We start from the raw sequence: 21,818 nt of genomic DNA, 5'->3' as shown, positions 1-21,818 counted from the left end.
GAAAACAAAGTGTATGTTTGGTAGCAATGTGTAATTTTGCTTTGGCCTGATTTTCAAACATGCACCAAGAGTCTAAGATGGAAATGAATTCTCGAACATCCGACATTCCTATTTCTGTGAGTGGCATTTTGCTAAGACCTCTGTTCTAAGACCATCCAGAGCCAGGACTCTTGACTCACTGTTATTGCCAGGTTTGCCATCAGTATCCTTTAAAAAAAACACACTGTATAGAACCTAAAAAGCTGAATCTCAAAAGGATTTTGGAGATAATTTAAGTTAAACTGATCCTCTCTTCTACCAGACGGGGAAAGGCCCAGAGAAGTTTTCCTGTTAAAAATAAGACAAAGGCTGGGCATGGTGGCTCACGCCTGTAATCCCAGCACTTTGAGAGGCTGAGGTGGGCGGATCACAAGGTCAGGAGTTCGAGACCAGTCTGGCCAATATGGTGAAACCCCATCTCCACTAAAAATAAAAAAATTAGCCGGGCACAGTGGCGGACGACTGTAGTCCCAGCTACTTGAAAGGCTGAGGCAGGAGAATCGCTTGAACCCAGGAGGCAGAGGTTGCAGTGAGCCGAGATCACGCCACTGCACTCCAGCCTGGGTGACAGAGTGAGACTCCATCTCAAAAAAAAAAAAAAAAAAAAAAAGACAAATACTTAATGGCTGAGTCAGGTGTGGTACACAGTCTGATTTTATTCTACTGTTCACATCAGCATTCCATGCTGGTTTTGTAATAAACACAATGCATAACTAAACAATTAAGAAAAATGCTTATGATAATGTTAAGAAAGGAAGGCATAAAATTATCTCTACAATATAATCTAAATAAGGTAAAAACAAGTTTAAATTAAAAATGTCAAAATGTTAAAACTATGGACATTGATATTTAGCATATGTGTATGCTTATGGTTATGTATCTCACTTTTTTCTTTCTTTTATATACTTTGCATATTGTCTACAGTGAACAACTGCTACCTACAGAGTCAGAAACAAAAATAAACTGGAGAGATAAATGTGCCATTAAAAGCTAGCATTTGTATTGCTAACTATGGCTGACTTGCATGCAAAATTGAAAACTAATTTGCTGGCAAGCATGCACTGTTAAAATATTTCTCTAGTTAAGTGAAACAACTGCACTGTTTCTGAGGGAAATATCAAGAGTAAATAGGGAGAAAGTATGACTAATTTTAGATGCACTTACAAACTGAAGTATTAGAAAAAATACATTTTACTATGAATTTGTTATTCTTGCTTCATTTACAGGAGAAGCAGGTATTTAATGTTAAATACAAAGGACTTCCAGCTCGCTTGCCAATATGAATTTAATAAACAGAATGTGAAAATTTAATCTCTAATTAGCAAGATTTCATTTTCTAATTTCTCTGAGTTATCAGAGATAATTGAGCTTAGATGTTTTATTACATGCACATATATCCAGAGTTCATTTAGGGCAAGAATATCATCATATGTTGTCACTGATTTAGAGCCTACTACCCAGAGTATGTGTAATTGCTTCCAACTCCTATGTCTGCTAAATATCTCGCAGTTCCAAGAGAAGTTCCCACTGGAGAATGATCTAATTCGCTGAGTTTCCCACCATCCCCTGAATGATGCCAAATTTCACACCCTTGTTTTTTCTCATATTCCGCCTTTCCCAATTGTGTGCCTGTACTTCTCGAGTCATGAAATGCCCATCCCTCCATGAAACGCCCATCCCTCCATGAAACATCCTTCATTCACAAAGTCTATAACAGCCTCTCCTCCAAACTCATTTGAAACTATTAAGTTAGCATTATAAATGTTAGTGCACACCATTCTCTAGTGATTTCATATACATTAATGTTATTTTCTAAAGTAGACTGTAAATTTCTGGGGGGCTGGGATCTACCTTATTTTTCTTTTGCATTGATATGTATAGTGGGAGTTCAGTGAACTGCAGATGAAGGAATGAAGAAGCTCTAAGACTTTCAATTGGAAATAAGGACCTCAGCAGATAAAATTTAAATCAATCGACCAAGCATCCACGTATTCTCTGTGTACTTACTTACTATATGCAAATCATTTACTTAGTATATATCAAATACAGTAAGATGCTATGGGAGATAGAGAACACAAAGTTTTTGTCCTCAAAGTCTTGTAATCTTTTCAATTGGAGAGCCACATTAAAATTAGAAAACAGTATGGCGAGTATATAATTAAATGAGTAGAAAATAAACTGCAGGAAGAGGAATGTGAATCAGTCTTAAACATTACAATTGAAGAAGTCACAGAACATTTCACAAAGAAATAGAGTCTGAGATATGGACCTTTAGGATACAGATTAGGAAAAGGTGAAGCACAGGAGGAACAGCATAAAAATTTCACAAAGCCAGAAAAAAAATTCAGATATTATTACAGGGCAAGTATTAGGAATCACTGAAAAATATTTTAGTTGGGTAAAATTCTGTAGGATCTTACTGTTAGCAGAAGTGTATACAGCTAATTTAATGGAAAAAGGGAAACAACGCTGGTTTTTGAGTGGGAAGGTGACCTGGGGAAGGCAGAATTTAAATTAAATGAACTCAGTTACAGTGAACAAAATAATACTGGAGGAAAGGCAGACATCCTGACTTCATATAAAGGGCAGGAAAATTAGAATTGGGATATCCAATTTATCCTGGTTTAACTTGGGAAGGTATCAACGAGAGATATCTAGTGTGCCTCTGGGGCCCCATTTTTCAAATGAGATACCCAGTTATCTCATTTTACTAGCTGTAAACCCATTGATACTAAATCTCCGATCATATGAGATTATCAGATAAAAGACTCTTGCAGTTGTCCAGCTCTGAGGCAAAGCTAGAGCAATGGAGAAGATTACAGGAATATGAAAAACTCCAAAAGAATAATCAAAATGACTTAGTAGCTGAATGGATGTGAGAAATGAAAAAACTGGTAGAACCAAAGATTATTTTACGATGTCAAACTGGGAAGCTGAGATAAAATGGGGTACCTCTGAGGAGGAGAGGTAAATTTGAACGGATACCTCATTGTGCTACTCTATCGTCTTTGATACAAGGAATACTTAGCTTTCTCTCCCTGTTGCTCTATGTAACCTCAAGAGTATAGGTAAGTCTCACAGATGTTGTGGTTACCAGCAAAGTATCGGGAAGGATCTTAATTTATGGTAATTTAGTTTGTAAATACAGCTGGCTGTTTACTATCAATGACTTTCTATTCACCATGTAGTGTCTGTACTGAGAGCCTCTCAAAACCACTCTTTACCATATCTTGATGCGTAGACAAGTGATCTCCAAATTCAACAAAACTCACTTTATGCTAGGGAGGAGGGTGGTAACTGGAGGAGGAGGAGAAAGCCGGGGAGGAACATCATATTCTTCACTTCCAAGGTGACCATTGGAAAAGACCTGAAAGTAAATCAAATGGTTAGTTTCCAAGAATTTAACTTCTGAAGGACCTTAAAGCCATAGCTCCTCTACCATTCTGAAGACAATATGTAAGTTCAGTATATTTAAACAAGTGAAATGTCATACAATTTATTCAGGAGTCAGTAGCACCACACTGATGATTCACCACTGCCCAAAGGGGTTCAAGCTTATACAAAAAATAAAAATGTTACACCATGATTCTTAAACACTGAGAGGGAATACTATAATTTATATATATCAGATATAGATATTAATGGCTAAATAGGTAGATAGTAAAATTCACCAACTATGCTCAGTTTTTACTGAAAAGTTAGCATTCTCTATAAGGGGTAAAGAAAAAAACAGCACTGATGTTATTCTTTTTTTAATTCCTTCCAAACTAAAGTGCTCTAAATTATATTTCTCCATGGTGAACGGAACATTCTTAAACTTTCTGATGAAACAGTACATTAATATAATCAGAAGTGCCTTTGTTCTTTCATGGTTGAAGCTTCTGTGCTAATGATAACTAGAGACCTATTCTGGCTTTCCAAGTGCAGGCAAATTTAAACAAAATTTTCAGTTTGTGAACACACAAACCACAATTTCTAACTTGCTCATATGGGACCATCCAAAGCCAGGGTTCAATTACTCTGAATTAGGAAATTCTGATGTCTGGATTTCTATTACACTATAGAAAATGTCTGAAAAACTGTTCTTTGTCTCTCCTACAATTTGAAATTACAGCAACCTAAAAGGGTGGGGGTTTCTGAGAGGATAATTTTGCAGAAACATATTCACAAGAAAAGATTGAACACATTTTAAGACCTATAAGCAATCATTAGATTTTTATCATGGAGTTATTTTACAAACTCTTATTATTTCATATTTAATAGGTAGCCTGATGGTGGGGCTAAATACATGTAAAGTAATTTGAGCAGTGCTAGATAATTCAGTCAAGGACTTACCAATTACTTTCCCCCATCATATTTCTAAAATGATGCGGAAGCTTTAGAACACAACATTGAAAAGACCATACCCTTACCTATCAACTTAAAATAAGAAAAGAAACAAGTTTAAAGAACATATATGAAATGTATCAACGTTTGTATTTCAAAGCTACAAAATCAAATTTTATAGCATTAAAGTTTCACTAGAGACTGGTCCTAGGCTTTAGTACCAATTTCTCTTTTTTAATGTTTCCCCTCATTAGACTCAATATACTGTAGCCATACCATGACAAAATATTACCTTTAAATACAATGATTTTATCTGGGCTTTTGACTGTGGCCAAATAACAGAACAAGGCACAGTGTTCTGAAGTGTGCCAGAAAGAAGAAATTTCCTAATAGATATTAATCATTTTGAAGTTTAATAAAATCCTTTAACATAAAAAAAGGCCTTTTAACAGACAAATACACATATCAAACCACAAATGCTCATTGTGATATTGAGCACTGGAAGTCATTCTTCATTGGAATTCTCTGCATGCTGCAGGAATAGATACAATGTAAGATATCTGCAATCAAATTTCCTTAATTCATGTTACAAATACATATAAAGCTCATTTGGGAAAATGTAATGTGGATTTTATATGCAATAGTTTATTTTAGGACAAAGCATCCAACATAGATAGATGCTAAATAAAATTTCAGCAACAATAAAATAAAAGAGAGATATGGGAATAATAGTTTCAGCTGTATTGGCTCTAATTTAACAATAAACCAACCATAATTTTATAATCAGAACATTGTGAACATATCTTTAAAAAATACCAATACACTCAAACATTTACTGGTATTGAAATTGCTTTCATCTTGCACATTAGGTAAATGAGAATAAAATACTAATAACAGAGCTTGCATATTTTTATGTACTACTATTAAATTTCATGAAGACGGCCGGGCGCAGTGGCTCACGCTTGTAATCCCAGCACTTTGGGAGGCCGAGGCGGGCGGATCACGAGGTCAGGAGATCGAGACCACGGTGAAACCCCGTCTCTACTAAAAATACAAAAAATTAGCCGGGCGTGGTGGCGGGCGCCTGTAGTCCCAGCTACTCGGAGAGGCTGAGGCAGGAGAATGGCGTGAACCCGGGAGGCGGAGCTTGCAGTGAGCCGAGATTGCGCCACTGCACTCCAGCCTGGGCAACAGAGTGAGACTCCGTCTCAAAAAAAAAAAAAAAATTCATGAAGACAAGTCATACAGGCAATGATGTCTATCGCTAGTAAAACCACAAAGTACAATTAATGAGGTAACTTACTCTTGGAGGGCAATACCTAAGAAAATTAAGTGATTTGTTCCTAATTTTTTGAAACAATCCATTAATCTGCTTTAAAATGCAAATGGCACTTTTTCTAACTGTTTCAGAAATACCATTTGTTACTGATGTATAGTAACTAAAGGATTTCTATGGCCACTGAAATGCTGTAGTGTCTTTTCTGAACCATTCATTTGATGTTTGGCATCTGATAGTATTTTGCTCATGTTCTGTGTACTTAGGTTTCGTCAAGGAGAATTTAGGCCACACTGGGCCTCTTTCAGGACAAAAACTCTATTACTCCTTTACCATTTTATAGCATATGCTTTACGGTGCTTTACACACAGTAAGGCTTAAATTAATATTGACTGCTGATTGGCTCAGATGTACTTATTAATGGAAGTATTTTTTTTTTTTTTTTTTTTTGGAGACAGAGTCTTGCGCTCTCACCCAAGCTGGAGTGCAGTGGCGCTATCTCTGGAGTGCAGTGGCTCACTGCAAGCTCCGCCTCCCGGGTTCACGCCATTCTCCTGCCTCAGCCTCTCCGAGTAGCTGGGACTACAGGCGCCCGCCACCACGCGTGGCTAATTTTTTGTATTTTTAGTAGAGACGGGGTTTCACCGTGGTCTCGATCTCCTGATCTCATGATCCGCCCGCCTCGGCCTCCCAAAGTGCTGGGATTACAAGCGTCAGCCACCGTGCCCGGCCTATTAATGGAAGTATTAACTAGTGAAATCACTTTCCTTAGGTTTAGCTGAAAGAAACTCATTATTACCGAAATACTCTCGGCAAATATGTGTGAGTATATATATGTATATATGTTATATATATATATACACATACATATATATACACATATATATATATATACACATATATATATATATAATTTGCTTAATGGCTGTTATTCCTGTAAACTGTTCATAAACATGTACTAAGAGTTGACAATATGCCTAATACAAAACTTGGAATTCTGTATAGTCCTTTCCTAATTAGTAGATTGAGACAACAAAGGACCTAAATGTGCAGGTACTTTATAAAGTGATGATCATGTTTCCGTTCATCTAAAATGGCTGTTCGTATTTACTGACAGTGGTTAGAGGACAAGATTTAACATTATGTCATTCTGAATTTCATGTTCTCACCTGCAACCATTTCATTACACCCAAAAATCATTTTAGCTGCCACTACCTGAGTGAGTACAATAAATCACAACTTTGGGGGCTAAAAATAAATACTTTATATATTTTCTAGATATCTGAAAAACCTGTTTGCAAATGGTAAAAAAGAACTCAAATGTACAGACTGATAGTATCAACTGAAGCAGTTCACACTGAAACCTCACTGAATCCTCAACTAAGAAACATCTTTTTGTCCTCTGCATTCTTAGCTCACTGTCCGAAATCTATCACAATTGCATTGGAAATGCTACCAATTTAAATCTTCTAAATTCACAATTCTGTTCCTAGCATTCCTCTGCCAGAAAAGAAAACTTTAAATGTTCTTTCCTGCCTACCAAATTATGATTACTTAATGTAGAATTCAAGACACTTCATAATTGGTTTCAACTTACCTTGCCACGGTCTTAACTCACCTGCCTACTCTTTTTATGCTATAGGCCATCCAAAACTGACTACATTATTACTATACATATTCTCCAACCTCCATGCTATTCCTTTCTGTCATACCTACAAAAACAACAGCTGCCAATCTTTTAATGTCTATAGCCAGTGACCTTCTTGCATGAAGCTTTCTTTATTCCTTTTCCAGTCCTGCATCTTGGAATTTTTTTTCTTCTTGGGGATCCCACACATTTTCTGGATGCTTCTCATATACCTTACCTCTTAATCACATGCCTGGCTCATCCCAACTAGCTTTTCTGTGCTTTATTCCTCTTTGTATTCCCCAGAGTGTCTTGAACATCCTAGGTACTCATACAGCTGAATTAGGTAATGAGGTTGAAGAACTAAGAAAACAATAGTGGAAGTGTAGACTTGTGAAAGAAGTATAAACTGGCTTGTACAATTTATTAGAAATCTAGGTTATCTTAGAATAATATTTCTCTAAATGCCTCAAGGTATCATCTAATCCTAAAGTGTAAAATGTTTTCTTATGATTCAGATATTGTTTAAAAACTGAAGATTAAAACATGTGGGACCCTTGAGATACAGAGAAAACAATTTTGTGAAAATCTTAGCACAATTAAGAAAAACATTTTTTAAAAATCTTACAAAACACAAGGCTTTACCTTATCCTACACATGAAAACCCCTACACATGCTGCCTCAAAAGTATCCCTGTATTTCGTCCTTCAACATCAGACTGTACATGAAACCAGTACACACAGAGGACTGATTTTCTGAAAGACAGCCCTTGAAATTTATAGATAACTTTAAGGTCATGAATATAAACATGTGCCTCTCCACCAAAAGTACACAAGCCACAACTGCAAAAAGGGAAATCATTTGATATATTTATCTTGCAGCATCTTCAAAAGATTATCATACAAAGGTCATCTTTAGAACAACGTCACTGTAAGTAACATGACCAGTTAAAGATGGTTTTATAAGAAACAGCAGTATTCTTACTGCCTCAAGAGAACAAATAATGACAGTTGGGTATGATGTTAATATCTAGAGATAAGTAGATACATTTCAAGTTTCTAGTCATATTTTAATACACTTTGGTAGAATTATTTTGCTTAGATAATTAAAACAAACCACCAACAACAATAAATATCTAGTCAACAAGATGTTTATTAAAGAACAGCTTTATAAGGTGACTAAAATCTGAGACTTTCAGAGAATGGAAACAATGCTATAGGATAGAAATCTCTTACCAACAAAATCAGATACATAAACTTAGTAACTCATAGCTTGTAGATCCACATTTAAAATAAAGTATTACCTTGGCTAGCTTTTGATTATGCTAGGTAGGAGGGGAAGAGTCAAGGGAGTAAATGAATATCACAAAAAATTCTTAGACTTCATTTTAATTATGAGCTAGAATAATTTTTTCCTCAGAGCTCTCTACAATTACCAAATGGAGTAATTAGAGCTTAATTTATTTCCATTTCCCCTATCGCTCACTGTTCTAGCGACAATGCAAACAGAAAAGGCAAATGGTTCTTCTGGATGATGGGAACTGACATACTGACAGGACGAGTAATGAAGGGAAGTGAGTCCTCACCCATTGACAGGGTATTGACTTTTATAAATTCCCTTGTGTTCCACATGTATAATTAGTTTTCACTTAAATTTTTAGTACTTATCTACATTTTCTTATCTCTAAAATGGGAAGATGCTATTAGATTTGAAGCTTTGTCGCTAATGAAAACTACTAAACCTAAGCGGCAATTTTTACTATTTGACCAAAAAAAAAAAAAAAAAAAAGTGCATTTGCTTATATTAGGGGCCTGATGAATTATGTGAATAAAATAGCCTCCAAATATCTAAATCTCCACACTCTTTAATCCAATGATAAAGTAAGACAAAATAATGGCACTATTAGGTATGAAGGGTGAGAATACGTTGATAATATCTACTATTTTCATTAAAAATCTTAGTCTTCTTAAAAAATCAAAACATCTCCCCTTTCTCTTCACCCGCTCTCCTTTTCTTATTGTATATGATCTACATGTTTAAAATGACTACTCTTCTGCAGAGGAACAAAAATCCTATTTTAAACAAGAAAACTATGCAAGATACATAAAAACCTGTCCATTTGTAATCACGGCCATCTTCTCCCTCCACCTTTTCTCTCCTGGCCTACACCTGCCCACACTCAAACCCAAGCACATATACTCCTTTATCTCCACCACTGGCTTTAGTGTTAGATTACTAGCACCAAGTAAGTATTATATTATAAGCACCGAGTTATTAACTTGGTTACTGAATGCTTAACCAAGTTATTAACTTGGTTATTGAGTGCTTACCAAGCATTCATTAGGAACTACGCTAAATAAAAGAAAAAAGGAGTGAAACAAAGAGAAGATGTTTTGGTTTAAAAAACAGACAACTATTTTGAATAAAAATGCCAAGTGTTACAACTTATTTTGACACTCTATGTACAGATGTTATTTTTGGTTTTATTCCTGAACCAAGGGGTATAGAAATTTAGATAGCTGGAAGCTAACTATTATCCTAGATACCAGGTATTGTTATTATTCCATTTTATATAAAGGAATAAAATAAAGTTCCACTTTATTTATAAGGAAAATAAGTGAGGTTGGGGACAAAGCCAGTATATTCTAGAGGAGAAAGTGAAACCCAGGCCTGATTTTGGAGCCTGGTAACAAACTCCAACCCAGGATCACAGAAACTGAGAATTACAGGATCCTAAGTGATTATGTCAGTTGTTAGCTGAAGCCAAACTCTTAAGTCTCCCAACAATGACATGAGAAGAGGAATTAGGCCTTTTCTACTTTATGTAAGTTCTGGTATGCCCTATGATCTAACGAAGTGAATCATTTTTCCTTTATAACAGTAATAAAAGAGGAGACATGGTGTGTTTTATAGTTTTGTGGCATTCAATGCATCAACTATATATAAATTCTTCTTTACAGCTCACTCCAGAAGTTAAACAATTAGGTTGAAATTAGAAATCTTAGAAGTCTAATTTTGGTTGAAACACCAAATCTAAGAGTAACATGAAATTAACTGGAGGATATTAGCATTGCAATATAAATACACACAATATATGAGATTAGAACTTAGGGAATCTTAATGAGAATTATTTAGAGAGAACTAAGCAATATTAAAGTTTAGCTTTCAATAAGAGATAAAATTTTCACTCAATGTTCTCTGTTATACTAATCTGTATCAATGACCACAACATGAAAGTTCACACAGAAATATTTAAAGGAATGTTTTTATAACTGAACTCACAATTAATATCTCATACCTATAGTTAATAAAATAAAAACAGTATTCCATACCAATAACCTAAGAAATTGGGGTAACATCTCATAAAAAAAATTAACAGCCAGTTTTCTAGAGCTTAGGAGGGCAAATTTATAATAGCATTAAAGCTATAACATGTTATCTAAAAGAACCCTGAAACAAGGTATCTTCAATGAAATGGCTATAACAACTATTATATTTCAAGTATTTTTGAAGTCCATTTAGAAAATAAATTATAACATGCTGCTGAGATATAACTAGTTAATTACAGCTTCTTCTAACACTCTTCCCAAGACAAGTGTGATCACATGTGAATAAAAAGTAAAGGCTAAAGGGGAAAAAAAAAAAACACTGAAAATTTTTGAAAATGAATGGCAGGTCCTTCCAATCAGCGTTCTAGGTTGTGGAAAAAGTCTTTTGAGGAGGAGCTCCCCATTGACAGAGATCATTATAAAATTGGTTTTATTTGTATGTTCTCTTACACTTACATTATATTTAGGTGACCCTGAGGAAACCTATAGAGATCCTCATATTTACAATAGATGAGACTGAAGGTACCAAGGTGAGTCACCAGCAAAGAGTCACGGCAAACTGCCACCACTCCTTGCCTTTGTTTTGAATGCTGTGCTACTGAGTTGTGATTCTTCCTTTCCTGGCTACCCCATATCACTGAGGTTAAATATTGTCATACAAAGTGTTCATTATCACTGTACCTCCACACACAGAGGAGCTGAGTGCAAGTCACACTTCTTCCTTATATCCTGAATATGTTATAAGACGAACTCACCATCTTTAACCATTATATTGAAGGACTAGACTACTTCTGTAAAATATCAATTTAAGGTCTACAGAGACGAGATCACTTTAATATCATAGTCTTCAGAAGAGCCAAGGCCTCCCTCAGTAGAGGGAAGATGGCAAGGATCTAATCTCAGAGTCAAAAGCATCCTGGAACCAAATACCAGAAATTATTACAGTATACCTCTGCCAAGGAACTACCAAAAATTCTAAAGTAAATGATTTCTGCTGCTGTCTCTTCAGTTTCCTGTACACATAAACTCCTTCCTGGACATATAAATGATAGTGGTAACATCCTTCAAGTGAGAAGTCAACAAGGGTGAGAATCTCTCAATTTTAGGGGAAAAGAACTTGGGAAAAGAGCTTGATTTTTAAGAGTGAACTTGGTTTAGTGTTTTTAAGTATATAGGAAGTTCATTTTACCCGGCTGCCTAATGTGTACTGTCCCAGGCAACAATAACTAACTCCAACAACTGATTTATTACATGTATAGTAACACAACTTGTAAAAATTGGATGGAACTAAAGGAGTTTGTTAAAAGTACAGTGCTGGCCAGGCGCAGTGGCTCACACCTGTAATCCCAACACTTTGGGAGGCCGAGGCGGGCGGATCCCCTGAGCTCAAGAGTTCAAGACCAGCCTGGCCAACATGGGGAAATCCCGTCTCTACTAAAAATACAAAAATTAGCCAGGCGTGGTGGCAGATGCCTGCAATCCCAGCTACTCAGGAGGCTGAGGCAGGAGAATCGCTTGAACCTGGGAGGCATAGGTTGCAGTGAGCCGAGATCACACCACCGCACTCCAGCCTGGGGGGCAAGAGCGAGGCTTCGTCTCAAAAAAAAAAAAAAAAAATGCAGTGCTGATTATACCACCACTAAGTTGTTAATAGAAGAAATTTTTGGCAAATGAAATAAGGGAAGGTGAAATAAATCTCTGGCAAATTGTCTAGTGTCTTCACATTAAAATTAAATCATTACTTAGAACCTCCTGACTTAAGTTCAAGTTTTAATGAGCTTCTGATTATTTATAACTTGGGGATAATTAAAGACTTACAGGGAAGTGCCATGCTAGGCAAAAAAAACCACTTCCCAACCTTTTATGCTGCTGACCATCAGAAGCATTTATAAGCAGATTCTCTAGCTTCTGCTTTGCATATTTCTTACCTTAGCTCCTTCTAAAGGCAAATCATGGCGTCTGTGTTTCCGCATAAGCACTGGGTCAGAGCCCACTCTACTGTGCCTTCCATTGACATTTGAACTCGCTGTGATTCCAGGTTTTGGAGAGCCCTCCCCTAGGAGTCGACATCCCACAAGCTGATTAGTCCCAAACACATCTCGAGGGCACCATGCTTCAAGAGGCATTGGCGGGTCTCTGGAAGGCACGCTTTCCACATGATGGATGTGTCTACTCAGTCTATTGTCTGGTGGGATTGGGGGAGGTCTTTCAGGTGGCGGTGGAGGAGGATCTCTTAAGGGAGGAGGTGGTGCTGGGAGTGGTTTATCTTGTTTTCTCACCATGCAAGGAGAAGACTAAAGAAACAGAAGAGAAAAAAACAAAACTAAACTAAAGGTTGTACCATGCATTGAAAGAACTTCCAAACTAGTGTATTATTGCTTTAATTTTCTAAGCCAAACACGGAGTTTTACTAGAGTCCTGTGCCATCTTTTAATAAGTTTCTTTTATTACCAGTTAATGAAATTTAAATGAGAATAAAAAACTCATAAATACATTTCATTAGGAAAAAGTAGAAATGAGTACATAAATCCAAATGTTAGGTTATAGAAATGATACAGAAACAAGTAGAAGATCAAAATCATATGATGACTTTGACATTAAAAGAATATGTCAATAATTTATTTGCACATTTCTATGATTTGGGAGAGAGGAGAAAAGTGACTGTTTTAGTTTTTTTAAAGAGTAACTTGATTTGTAATATTTGTAATATTTTTAGAAGATTAAAAGCTTTTTCTTTATTTTTGTTTTCATCACTGTGATACAGCACAACTGATATGGGGGCAAATGTGCTCTGCTTCTTTATCAGTTATTATCAGAATAGTAAAAGATCCCAAGTAACAGAGCAGCACTACATATAGAATTACTTCAATTTTATGAATTCTTACAGTATTTTAAAAGATCAGGCTGATTCTTACATAGAAATATAAAGTTATAGATCAATGAATTGAATGTGTATGCTTTTCTTTTATTTATTTATTTATTTTTTATTATTATACTTTAGGTTTTAGGGTACATGTGCACAATGTGCAGGTTTGTTACATATGTATCCATGTGCCATGTTGTTTTGCTGCACCCATTAACTCGTCATTTAGCATTAGGTATATCTCCTAATGCTGTCCCTCCCCCCTCCCTCCACCCCATGTGTATGCTTTTCATACCTTTTGACTTTTATTTACATGGTTAATCTGATGATTGATTTGTAATTTTAATGTTAGAAAGCAGCAGAGAAAAAAGGAATCTGTTGTGTTTACATAATTCTAAATGATATTCTAATAACGTGTGATCTTAAAACCAAGTTAACTGTTAATACAGGAAAATCAAACACTACTAAATATATTGTGCTTCCAACAAATTTTAGACAACAGAGCATGTTACCAAATAAAATTAATTTTTAAAATCTTACGCTTATCAAATTTGAGGAAAAAATCCACACAGTAAAATAAACTGTAGGTTTAACTGTAGAGTAAGAATTATGTCTTTAATATTAAACAGTAATATAATTACTTTGCAAATATCGCAATTCATTGTAATTAATTTCCCCAGGTTTAAAAACTACATATAATTCCCTCTTCTGAGTCACCTTGAAACAAGGGTGATAATTTGTCACACCTTAAGCCTTATGTAAATATCCCATCACATTTTTCTTGTCATGGCACTATAAAAATGGGTGTAAAATATCATTTGATAACAGCATGCAAATTATTTTAATACATATAATGACCTTTTAAATCTATTTCACAAAATAACTATACTTACTCTGCTACTTATTTTGGCAAATCATGGGGCTACAGACATATGCTCTCTCTCTGCCAAAATTATGTGTAACTTTTACAGTAATAAAACAAGAAATATGAATGTGGGCTCACCATAAACTAAATGAGACACTCATCAAACTTATTCACAACTAAAAGCACAGAAAATATGAGTAATGGAATTTAAAAGAATCTGAGCAATCAATAATTGTCTTACAAAATTATTATCTGTGTTTCTAATAAAATTGATCTACCTTTGGTGAACCCGTTGGGCTGCCACAGGGAGATCTAACTATGCCTTTCTGAATTAGATCCAGGCGAGGAGGCACTGGTGGCAGGCTTAGATGTGGGATCTGGAGTGGGTCAGGCTGTGGCTTTCTTCTCTGGGCAAGGGGAGAGGATCCTGGTGATGTGACTGGTGAGTTCTGCCTGTCAGTGCACTAGAACAGAGAAAGAGAAAGATGGGGCTGTTTATTAGCTGTGCAGAGTGTTCTCTGTTCTTAAAGAATACATTTGGTTGGAAGAAGGTTTCCGGCACCATACATTTGTTAAAATGAATTCCCTTAGTTTACCCTGATTAATAGAAGCAAATAGTTCACACTGTCCCTCAAGGGTAGTATTACGAAAAGAATAGATTGATAAGTTTTTCCTACATATTGCAGAAAGGGGCTAAGAAAAAAGAACAGCAAAAGTATAGTATAAAGACAATCAAATGCAGATATTCTTCAAGAAACCCATCTATATTTTATGAGGAAGCCAGAAACACATAATGCAATAATGCACATTGCTCCTGGATCTTTATATTATAATTTTTTTTGCTCAAGCTTTTGTACATTCTAATACTTAGCTATTGCTTTGTTCCAAACATGTATCTTGTATGTAGTCTATTTTCCTGCAAACCAGTTAAATCAGGTGGGGTTTTAAAAAAATAATTGTGTGTTTAAAACAAACAGATTTAAGCCTATTTTTTTTTCCTTAATACTACACATGGAAAAGATTCTCAAGTTAAACATTTTTCTTGAAACACAATGAACTATATCTAGGAAAGTCTGTCTGTACTTCTGGCAAAAACTGATTAAGTTTCTGTTACTACAAGTTTTCCATATTGTCTGGTAGATAAAGTAGCATCAAAAAGCCAGTAAGTATTTCAATTTGTACGTAACACTTCCTATTGCATAACGTTGTGTGTTTGTGTCTATGTGTTTTAACGCAGCATAACCTAATTTCTGTTTGTTATAAAAGCCATACAGTTAATCAAGTAGCCTTAACAGGATAAATAATATTCTGTTCTAAAATACTGGGCAGTTTCCTTTTCAAGTCTAAGTTACTAGCTCTTTGAAGATCTAGGCTTGATGTTTACAACACTATCTATCATGCTTTGATATTGTTCTGTTTCTGAATGCTAGTATTTATAGAGTTTTAAATTTATTTGTAAGCCATTTTCCTCCTAACATTACTTACCTTTGTACAAATTGCTGCTGTCATCATTTGACAATTTAATATGAACTCAGCAGCTTTATCATTTAGTCTGTCTTTAACTGAGATAATAGATTTGTGTTCGCATTCACACTTAGTTACATTGTATAAGGCTTTTGTTAATTAACTAAAATCCATACTTTATTCAGATTTCCTTAGTTTATACCCAATGTCCTTTTTCTTCTCCAGGATTTCATGCAGGACACTATATTAGTTTTTATTATTACGTCTCCCTACCCTCCTTTTGGCTGTGACAGTTTCTCAGACATCCATTGTGTCTGATGACTTTGATAGTTCTGTAAAGTACTGGTTAGAGATTATTCAGAATGTTCCTTTATTGGGATTTGTCTAATTTTTAAAAATAATTAGCCTGGAGTTAAAAGTTTTGAGGAGTAGGACCACGGAAGTAAAGTGTCATTTTGACCACATCATATCAAGGATCCATGCTATCAACATGATTCACCACTGCTGTTGTTGACCTTAATTACCTGACTGTGGTATTGTTTATCAGACTTCTTCACTGTTAAGTTTCTTTCTTTTTTCTCCTCCTTCCCATAGTATACTTTTTGCAAGGAAGTCACTGCACAGCCCACATTTATATAGTTGGAAATTTATGCGTCCTTTGTAAAGACTTTTTAAAAATAAATCTGAGGCCAGCCCTGGTGGCTGATGCCTGTAATGCCAGCACTTTAGGAGGCCAAGGCAGGAGGACTGCTTGAAGCCAGGAGTTTGAGACTAGCCTGGGCAACATGGCAAGACCTCCTCTTTACTAATTTTTTATTTTTTTAAATTAGAACGGTGTGGTGGTACACGCCTCCAGTCCCACTACTCAAGAGGCTGAGGCAGGAAGACTCCTTGAGCCCAGGAGTTTGATTTTACAGTAAGCTATAATTGTACCACTGAACTCCAGCCTGGGCAACAGAGCAAGACCTTGTCCCTAAAAAAAAATAAAATAAATAAATCTGAGTAGCTAAACAGAAGACTATACCTCCGATATGCCTGAATATTGTCATGACATTACTAAACTGCAAAGTCTTTGTCTCTGTTGGTGCCGAATAACAAAATCATTCAACAAAATTCAACATAATTTGACAATTTTAAGAAACATTTCTTTTTAAAAAGTTAATGATTCTTTTCTTTTAGCTTTGTTATGGTAAGTCAAAAAAATTCAATTGTCACTGAAGGAGAAAATAAAGAATCTCTATAGTCACAAACTGACTTTAGTACAGCCAGTGATTCTTAACAAAAGAATAGTTCTACCCAGAAAGTCACAGGGCCTCACATGTTCCATAAATTTGAACCTTCTGGAGCAAAACTAATCCCAAAATCATCATAGATCAGAAAAAATTCCTCATGTAAAGCTATTTGCATCACAGAATCTTGATACTGTAGATCAGCAATTGTCACAGGACATCTAATTCTCCACCATTTCTATTAGGATAAATTATATTCTCTGAGAACTAGAAAAGCTGTTACCTGAAAAAATGCTTTGTTGATATGGCTACTCTCCTTTACAAAGAAGAATCAAGAAGCAAAGCTATCAATACTGCTTCTAGCCCAAACAATATTTTTTTTTATATATAGAAAGAATGCAGTTCTTTAGTTACTTGCAAAGACACTTTTCAGGGCTAGATGTACACACTGCAAAGACTGTTGAATGAGACCTGTGCTCCTCCAAGCACTTTTTTTCTGCAAATATTTTCTCACTTCTCTCATTAACTGAAACAAGACACAGAATTGTGATAGAGCTAACAGCCCATCATCAGTATTAGAACTTGACTTTCGGCCTAGATAGGATTAATTACTAATATTTAAGCAGTTACTAAATTTCTAGCATGTTTAAATGGGGTAAACTTGATTTCAAATGTGTTGAAGAGCCTGTTAGATACTGAAAGAGTATAATGAAAATCCTCAGAACAGACATCCAAACCAATGTGTGTGGCAAAGTAATAACCTTGAACTTTTAGATACTTCCAGACGAGCAGGCTCTCTGAAGCTTTGTGAATGTAATTGGAAGCATATCTTGCTTAGCACAATTCATACTGTGTTCTGAAGGTGATTATATACTGTCTTTTTGAAGAATTAATTCATTTAGAAGCAACACAGTATCTATAAGTTGGCTTAGTTAGAAGGATTTTATGGAGAGTATGTGAAAAAGCCAAATATCTTTCATCTTTATTGATTATATGTACTAAACTCACCAAACCTCATTTTCCTGAGTTCTCCTACATTAGAGTAAAATTCCTACCTAAGAGTAGATAATTCAACAATGCTCTTTTGATAGTAATGCATTATTCTTTGCTGAACCCTTTACTATTTTTAAAAACAATTATGCAGTTAGCGTACTGAAGCTTTGCGTTAACTTTTATTGCTGGTAAAATTCAAACACTATGAAGATTTGTAAACATTTTTAGTAGGTAATGTTCATATAGAAGGTCACTTTTAATTTATTTGAGTCATCACAAACTGTATTTTTTTCCTTCCTATTTGAAAGTCTATGGAAAAAAAGAAAATCTAGCACAATGCTGCACAATCCAGTCGATAATTAATTTTTTGGATGAGATATTAAAAATTCAGGACATCAAAATTTATCAGCTCACTTTAAAGAATAAAAAGTCTGCTCTTTTTTATTCTTCTGAAAATAAAAAAAAACAAAGTAGATCAATTCAGTGTAGACCGAAATTATTTCTCCTTTAAAAGACAATGCTGTCTTTATGTAATATCTGCATTTTTTATTTTTATTTTTGCATTTTAAAAGACTAAATTCTAGAGTAACAGACTTTTCCCCTGTACAGGTAATCACCAGGTAATTCAAATGCCTCTATAGCTGGGACCTGAATGTGAGAATTCATCTTTAGTCTACCAGTTCATATTCTCCCCTAAATTGACTCCTTATCAGCCATTTCCTCCACCCTTTTCTGGGCCTTCTTCCACAGTTCTAATCCCCAGCTCAAATCACCCAGGCCATTCATCTTTTTCTACATATGATAGGTGATAAAGGGAGCTGTTGGGGTAAAACAATAACAACAAACACAGAACCAATCCCCTGGCTCAGGTTTAAATTCTAAGACTGTGAACTGTGCTAATTATCACTTACTGATTTGTCCACTGATCCTCTTATTCACTACTGCTTCCATTGTGTATAAAAATGCAGACCAAATACATAAGTATAAAACATCTTGGGTAGAAAAGTAGCAAAGGATTCATTTAAATTCTGAATAACAACAGTATTTTGTTCATACGGATACTCTTGATTAGAAAATGTAAATTTCAAGTATGGCAATCTAAGCTCTAATGCCAACTGGTTATAAAGAACCATTTTTTTTTCATTTGAGTAATCATATAAATAAATGTATAACCTGATTTCAAACCACAGATCTCCTATATTTAAATTTCAGTTATAAAGAGGCTATGCAGTCTTGAAAATGTCACCACCTATTGGTGTTGTTATCTGTAGATAAAGAACAAAATTAATCCATTTGACAGAACATTATGGGTTAATAAAATTAAATAATGCATTATAAAATAAGTGCTGATGTAAAACATTTATAAACATTATGTAAAATAAATGCCGAAGTAAAATATTTTTATTTAGATGAAATGATTAGGAAAATGGATTATTTTGATGTAAAAGGGACAGAATGTAATCTATTATCTCCAAATTTCCAGTCAAAGCTTGCCCATCTACACAGCCAAAAGGTAATTCCATTAAAGTTATTTTTAAACAAAATACCCACCCTTGTTATTTCTTATTTTGCCCCAACAATTCCTCCCACTACCAGCTCTAAACAATGCAAAAGTAAAAAAATCAAATATCTAACCAAATAATTAAATTAAGTAAAAATGCATTCAAAAGTCAAATAGAAATGCCTCTTGGATTATTTGCTATTATTAGCACTGACCTTTAAAAAAACAAACTTAAAATTAAATTTTAACATGATTAGTCTCTTTCTTTTTAACCTAGAAAGGGTCTTAAACACAAAAACAACAAATGATAACAAGAAAAGTAGTTTAAGAATTGGATTAGGCTTATAAATTTAGGGGTATGCATGTTGTCAAACGGTTTGCCATAAAAAATACGTTTTACTGGTTTTGGCAGTTCTGTCCTTGTGTCTTTTCAATTTTCTGTTTATTTCACTTTTTCTCTCTTCATTATAAAGAACATAATTTCACTCTAGGAAATTTTGGAATTATAGGGAAATATAAAGACATTTTAAAGAACACCTACATACAGCCATTGGTGATGGTTCCTAATCACATACACTATGTTAAGTCTACTCAATGTTTGTTAGCATTATACAAAAAAAAAATTAGCTGATGGTAAACATTGTTCGTGAATATAATTTTAAAGTATGCATATATGGATGTACCAGCATTTACAAAACCATTCCTGTGCAATGAACACTTACGCTGTTTTCAAGTTTTCTTTATTATAAAGTAGTATCATAAAGAAATCTTTAACTATATATGTGCTAGTTTTTAAGGAAAGAATCATAGAATTTTTTTGAGCACAAGATACTAGACATGTAACCATGTCGAATTTATGAACATTCTTAAGGCTTTTTTGCTGTCCAGATGGTAAAACCAATTTATTCTCTCACCAGCCATGTGTGATAATTACCATTACACAAAACTCAAATGCAAAGAATATTTTTGTTTGCTTTGATGCTTGATTGTCATTTTAATGGGCCATACCAATGTTTAAATTTGTCCTTCCTTCCTTGACAAATAATTTGAAAGAAATGCAATATTTGTTGGACATGTGTATTTCTTCCTTGGGTCACTAGCTTTTTATGTTTTTTTTTGTCCCCATATCCACTAATTTCCTCTTTGTTGATTTGAATGTGCTCTTTATATATTAGGATAGTCAACCTCTTTCTATCTGTTATAATTGCTGTCACTACTTTTTCTGCAATTTAATTTTTCTGACTTTTTCATGGTAGAGATTTCGCCTGTGCTCTTCTGGTTTTCATGTGTTAATGAATGACTAAAGTATCATGTCCTTTTCACTGCTTAAATGAGTTCCTTTCTTTGTCACTCCTTCATGTTCATCTCTCTACTCTTAAGACAAATAAATATAAGTATGGAAAAATTAAGTCATAAAGCATAGAAGGTAGAATGTGAACACAGAATTAACTGTATAGAATTTATTCACAATATCCAAAATCCTTATGTAGAGGTAACTGCAAAAGTTGGGAAAGACAGAAACATCCTTTCAAGTTACAAGATACTGATCAGTATCATTTCATTCCTTTATCTTGATTTTAGGTGATTCTCACATTTTTCTAGTATTACACTTGTTTCTAAAACTTTATGATAAATTATCTGTTTCAGCTTCTTTCCAAATCCAAGGGCTGAGCCAGCCTTGATTCCATCCTGTATTATCATCACACCAGTATATTTGTCTAACTAACAATCTCTCTTAAGTTCTTTAATCCTAGTAACAGATGAGAATATCTTTTACAAACTAGAATCCTGGTGTTCTAGAAATTCAAAGACCACACTGGATTCTTTTACGTCTACATACTCATCCTTTTCCTTTGGAAATTAATAAATACTATTATTTGTTTTTCTGACAAAATGCACAGAATCCTTTATAACTACCATGAGGAACAGAGAAATCCACATTTTCAATCTTAACAGAAAATTCTGACAGAAAAACCCTAAGAAGTAAAGTAGTCAAAAGCCTATCTCATTATGTTCAGCAATTACCAATAATAATTGCAGACTCATTCTATTTTAGTCACTCTTCATTTTATCCACACCTTTAAAGAGCCATTTTATAAAAACGTTAATAAGATCCATTATTATGGAAATGGCAAAACATTTGGTAAGAAACTTCAAACACAGTCAGGCTTATTATAAAAACAGGACAAGAGAAAACCTCTCCAATTACTAATAAGATGAGAGTTCTGACAGTCCCAGAGATAATCAAAGTCAATTTTATAATACTTTTAACAAATTTTTACTTAATGAATTTCCATATCTGAACA

The 21,818-nt window shown here is 34.6% G+C and overlaps 1 protein-coding gene across 11 annotated transcripts in view; it reads right to left on the bottom strand.

Moving 5' to 3' along the window:
* The window catches only part of CBLB (Cbl proto-oncogene B), a 258,206-nt gene that overhangs the window by 81,108 nt on the left and 155,280 nt on the right, over window positions 1–21,818 (bottom strand). For all 11 annotated transcript variants that reach the window (XM_058437556.1, XM_058437559.1, XM_058437557.1 and 8 more), the window contains exons 11-13: window positions 14,604–14,789; window positions 12,526–12,891; window positions 3,312–3,406 (exon numbers count right to left, since the gene is read on the bottom strand). In XM_058437556.1, coding sequence (XP_058293539.1) covers window positions 3,312–3,406; window positions 12,526–12,891; window positions 14,604–14,789 — 647 coding nt within the window. The remainder of the gene's footprint in view (window positions 1–3,311; window positions 3,407–12,525; window positions 12,892–14,603; window positions 14,790–21,818) is intronic.

The sequence above is a fragment of the Hylobates moloch genome, unplaced genomic scaffold (assembly GCF_009828535.3).
Source record: "Hylobates moloch isolate HMO894 unplaced genomic scaffold, HMol_V3 SCAFFOLD_4, whole genome shotgun sequence".
Classification (NCBI taxonomy): Eukaryota; Metazoa; Chordata; class Mammalia; order Primates; family Hylobatidae; genus Hylobates; species Hylobates moloch.
Note: the sequence above shows the minus strand (reverse complement) of the source record. Positions and strands in the feature narration are given on the sequence as shown.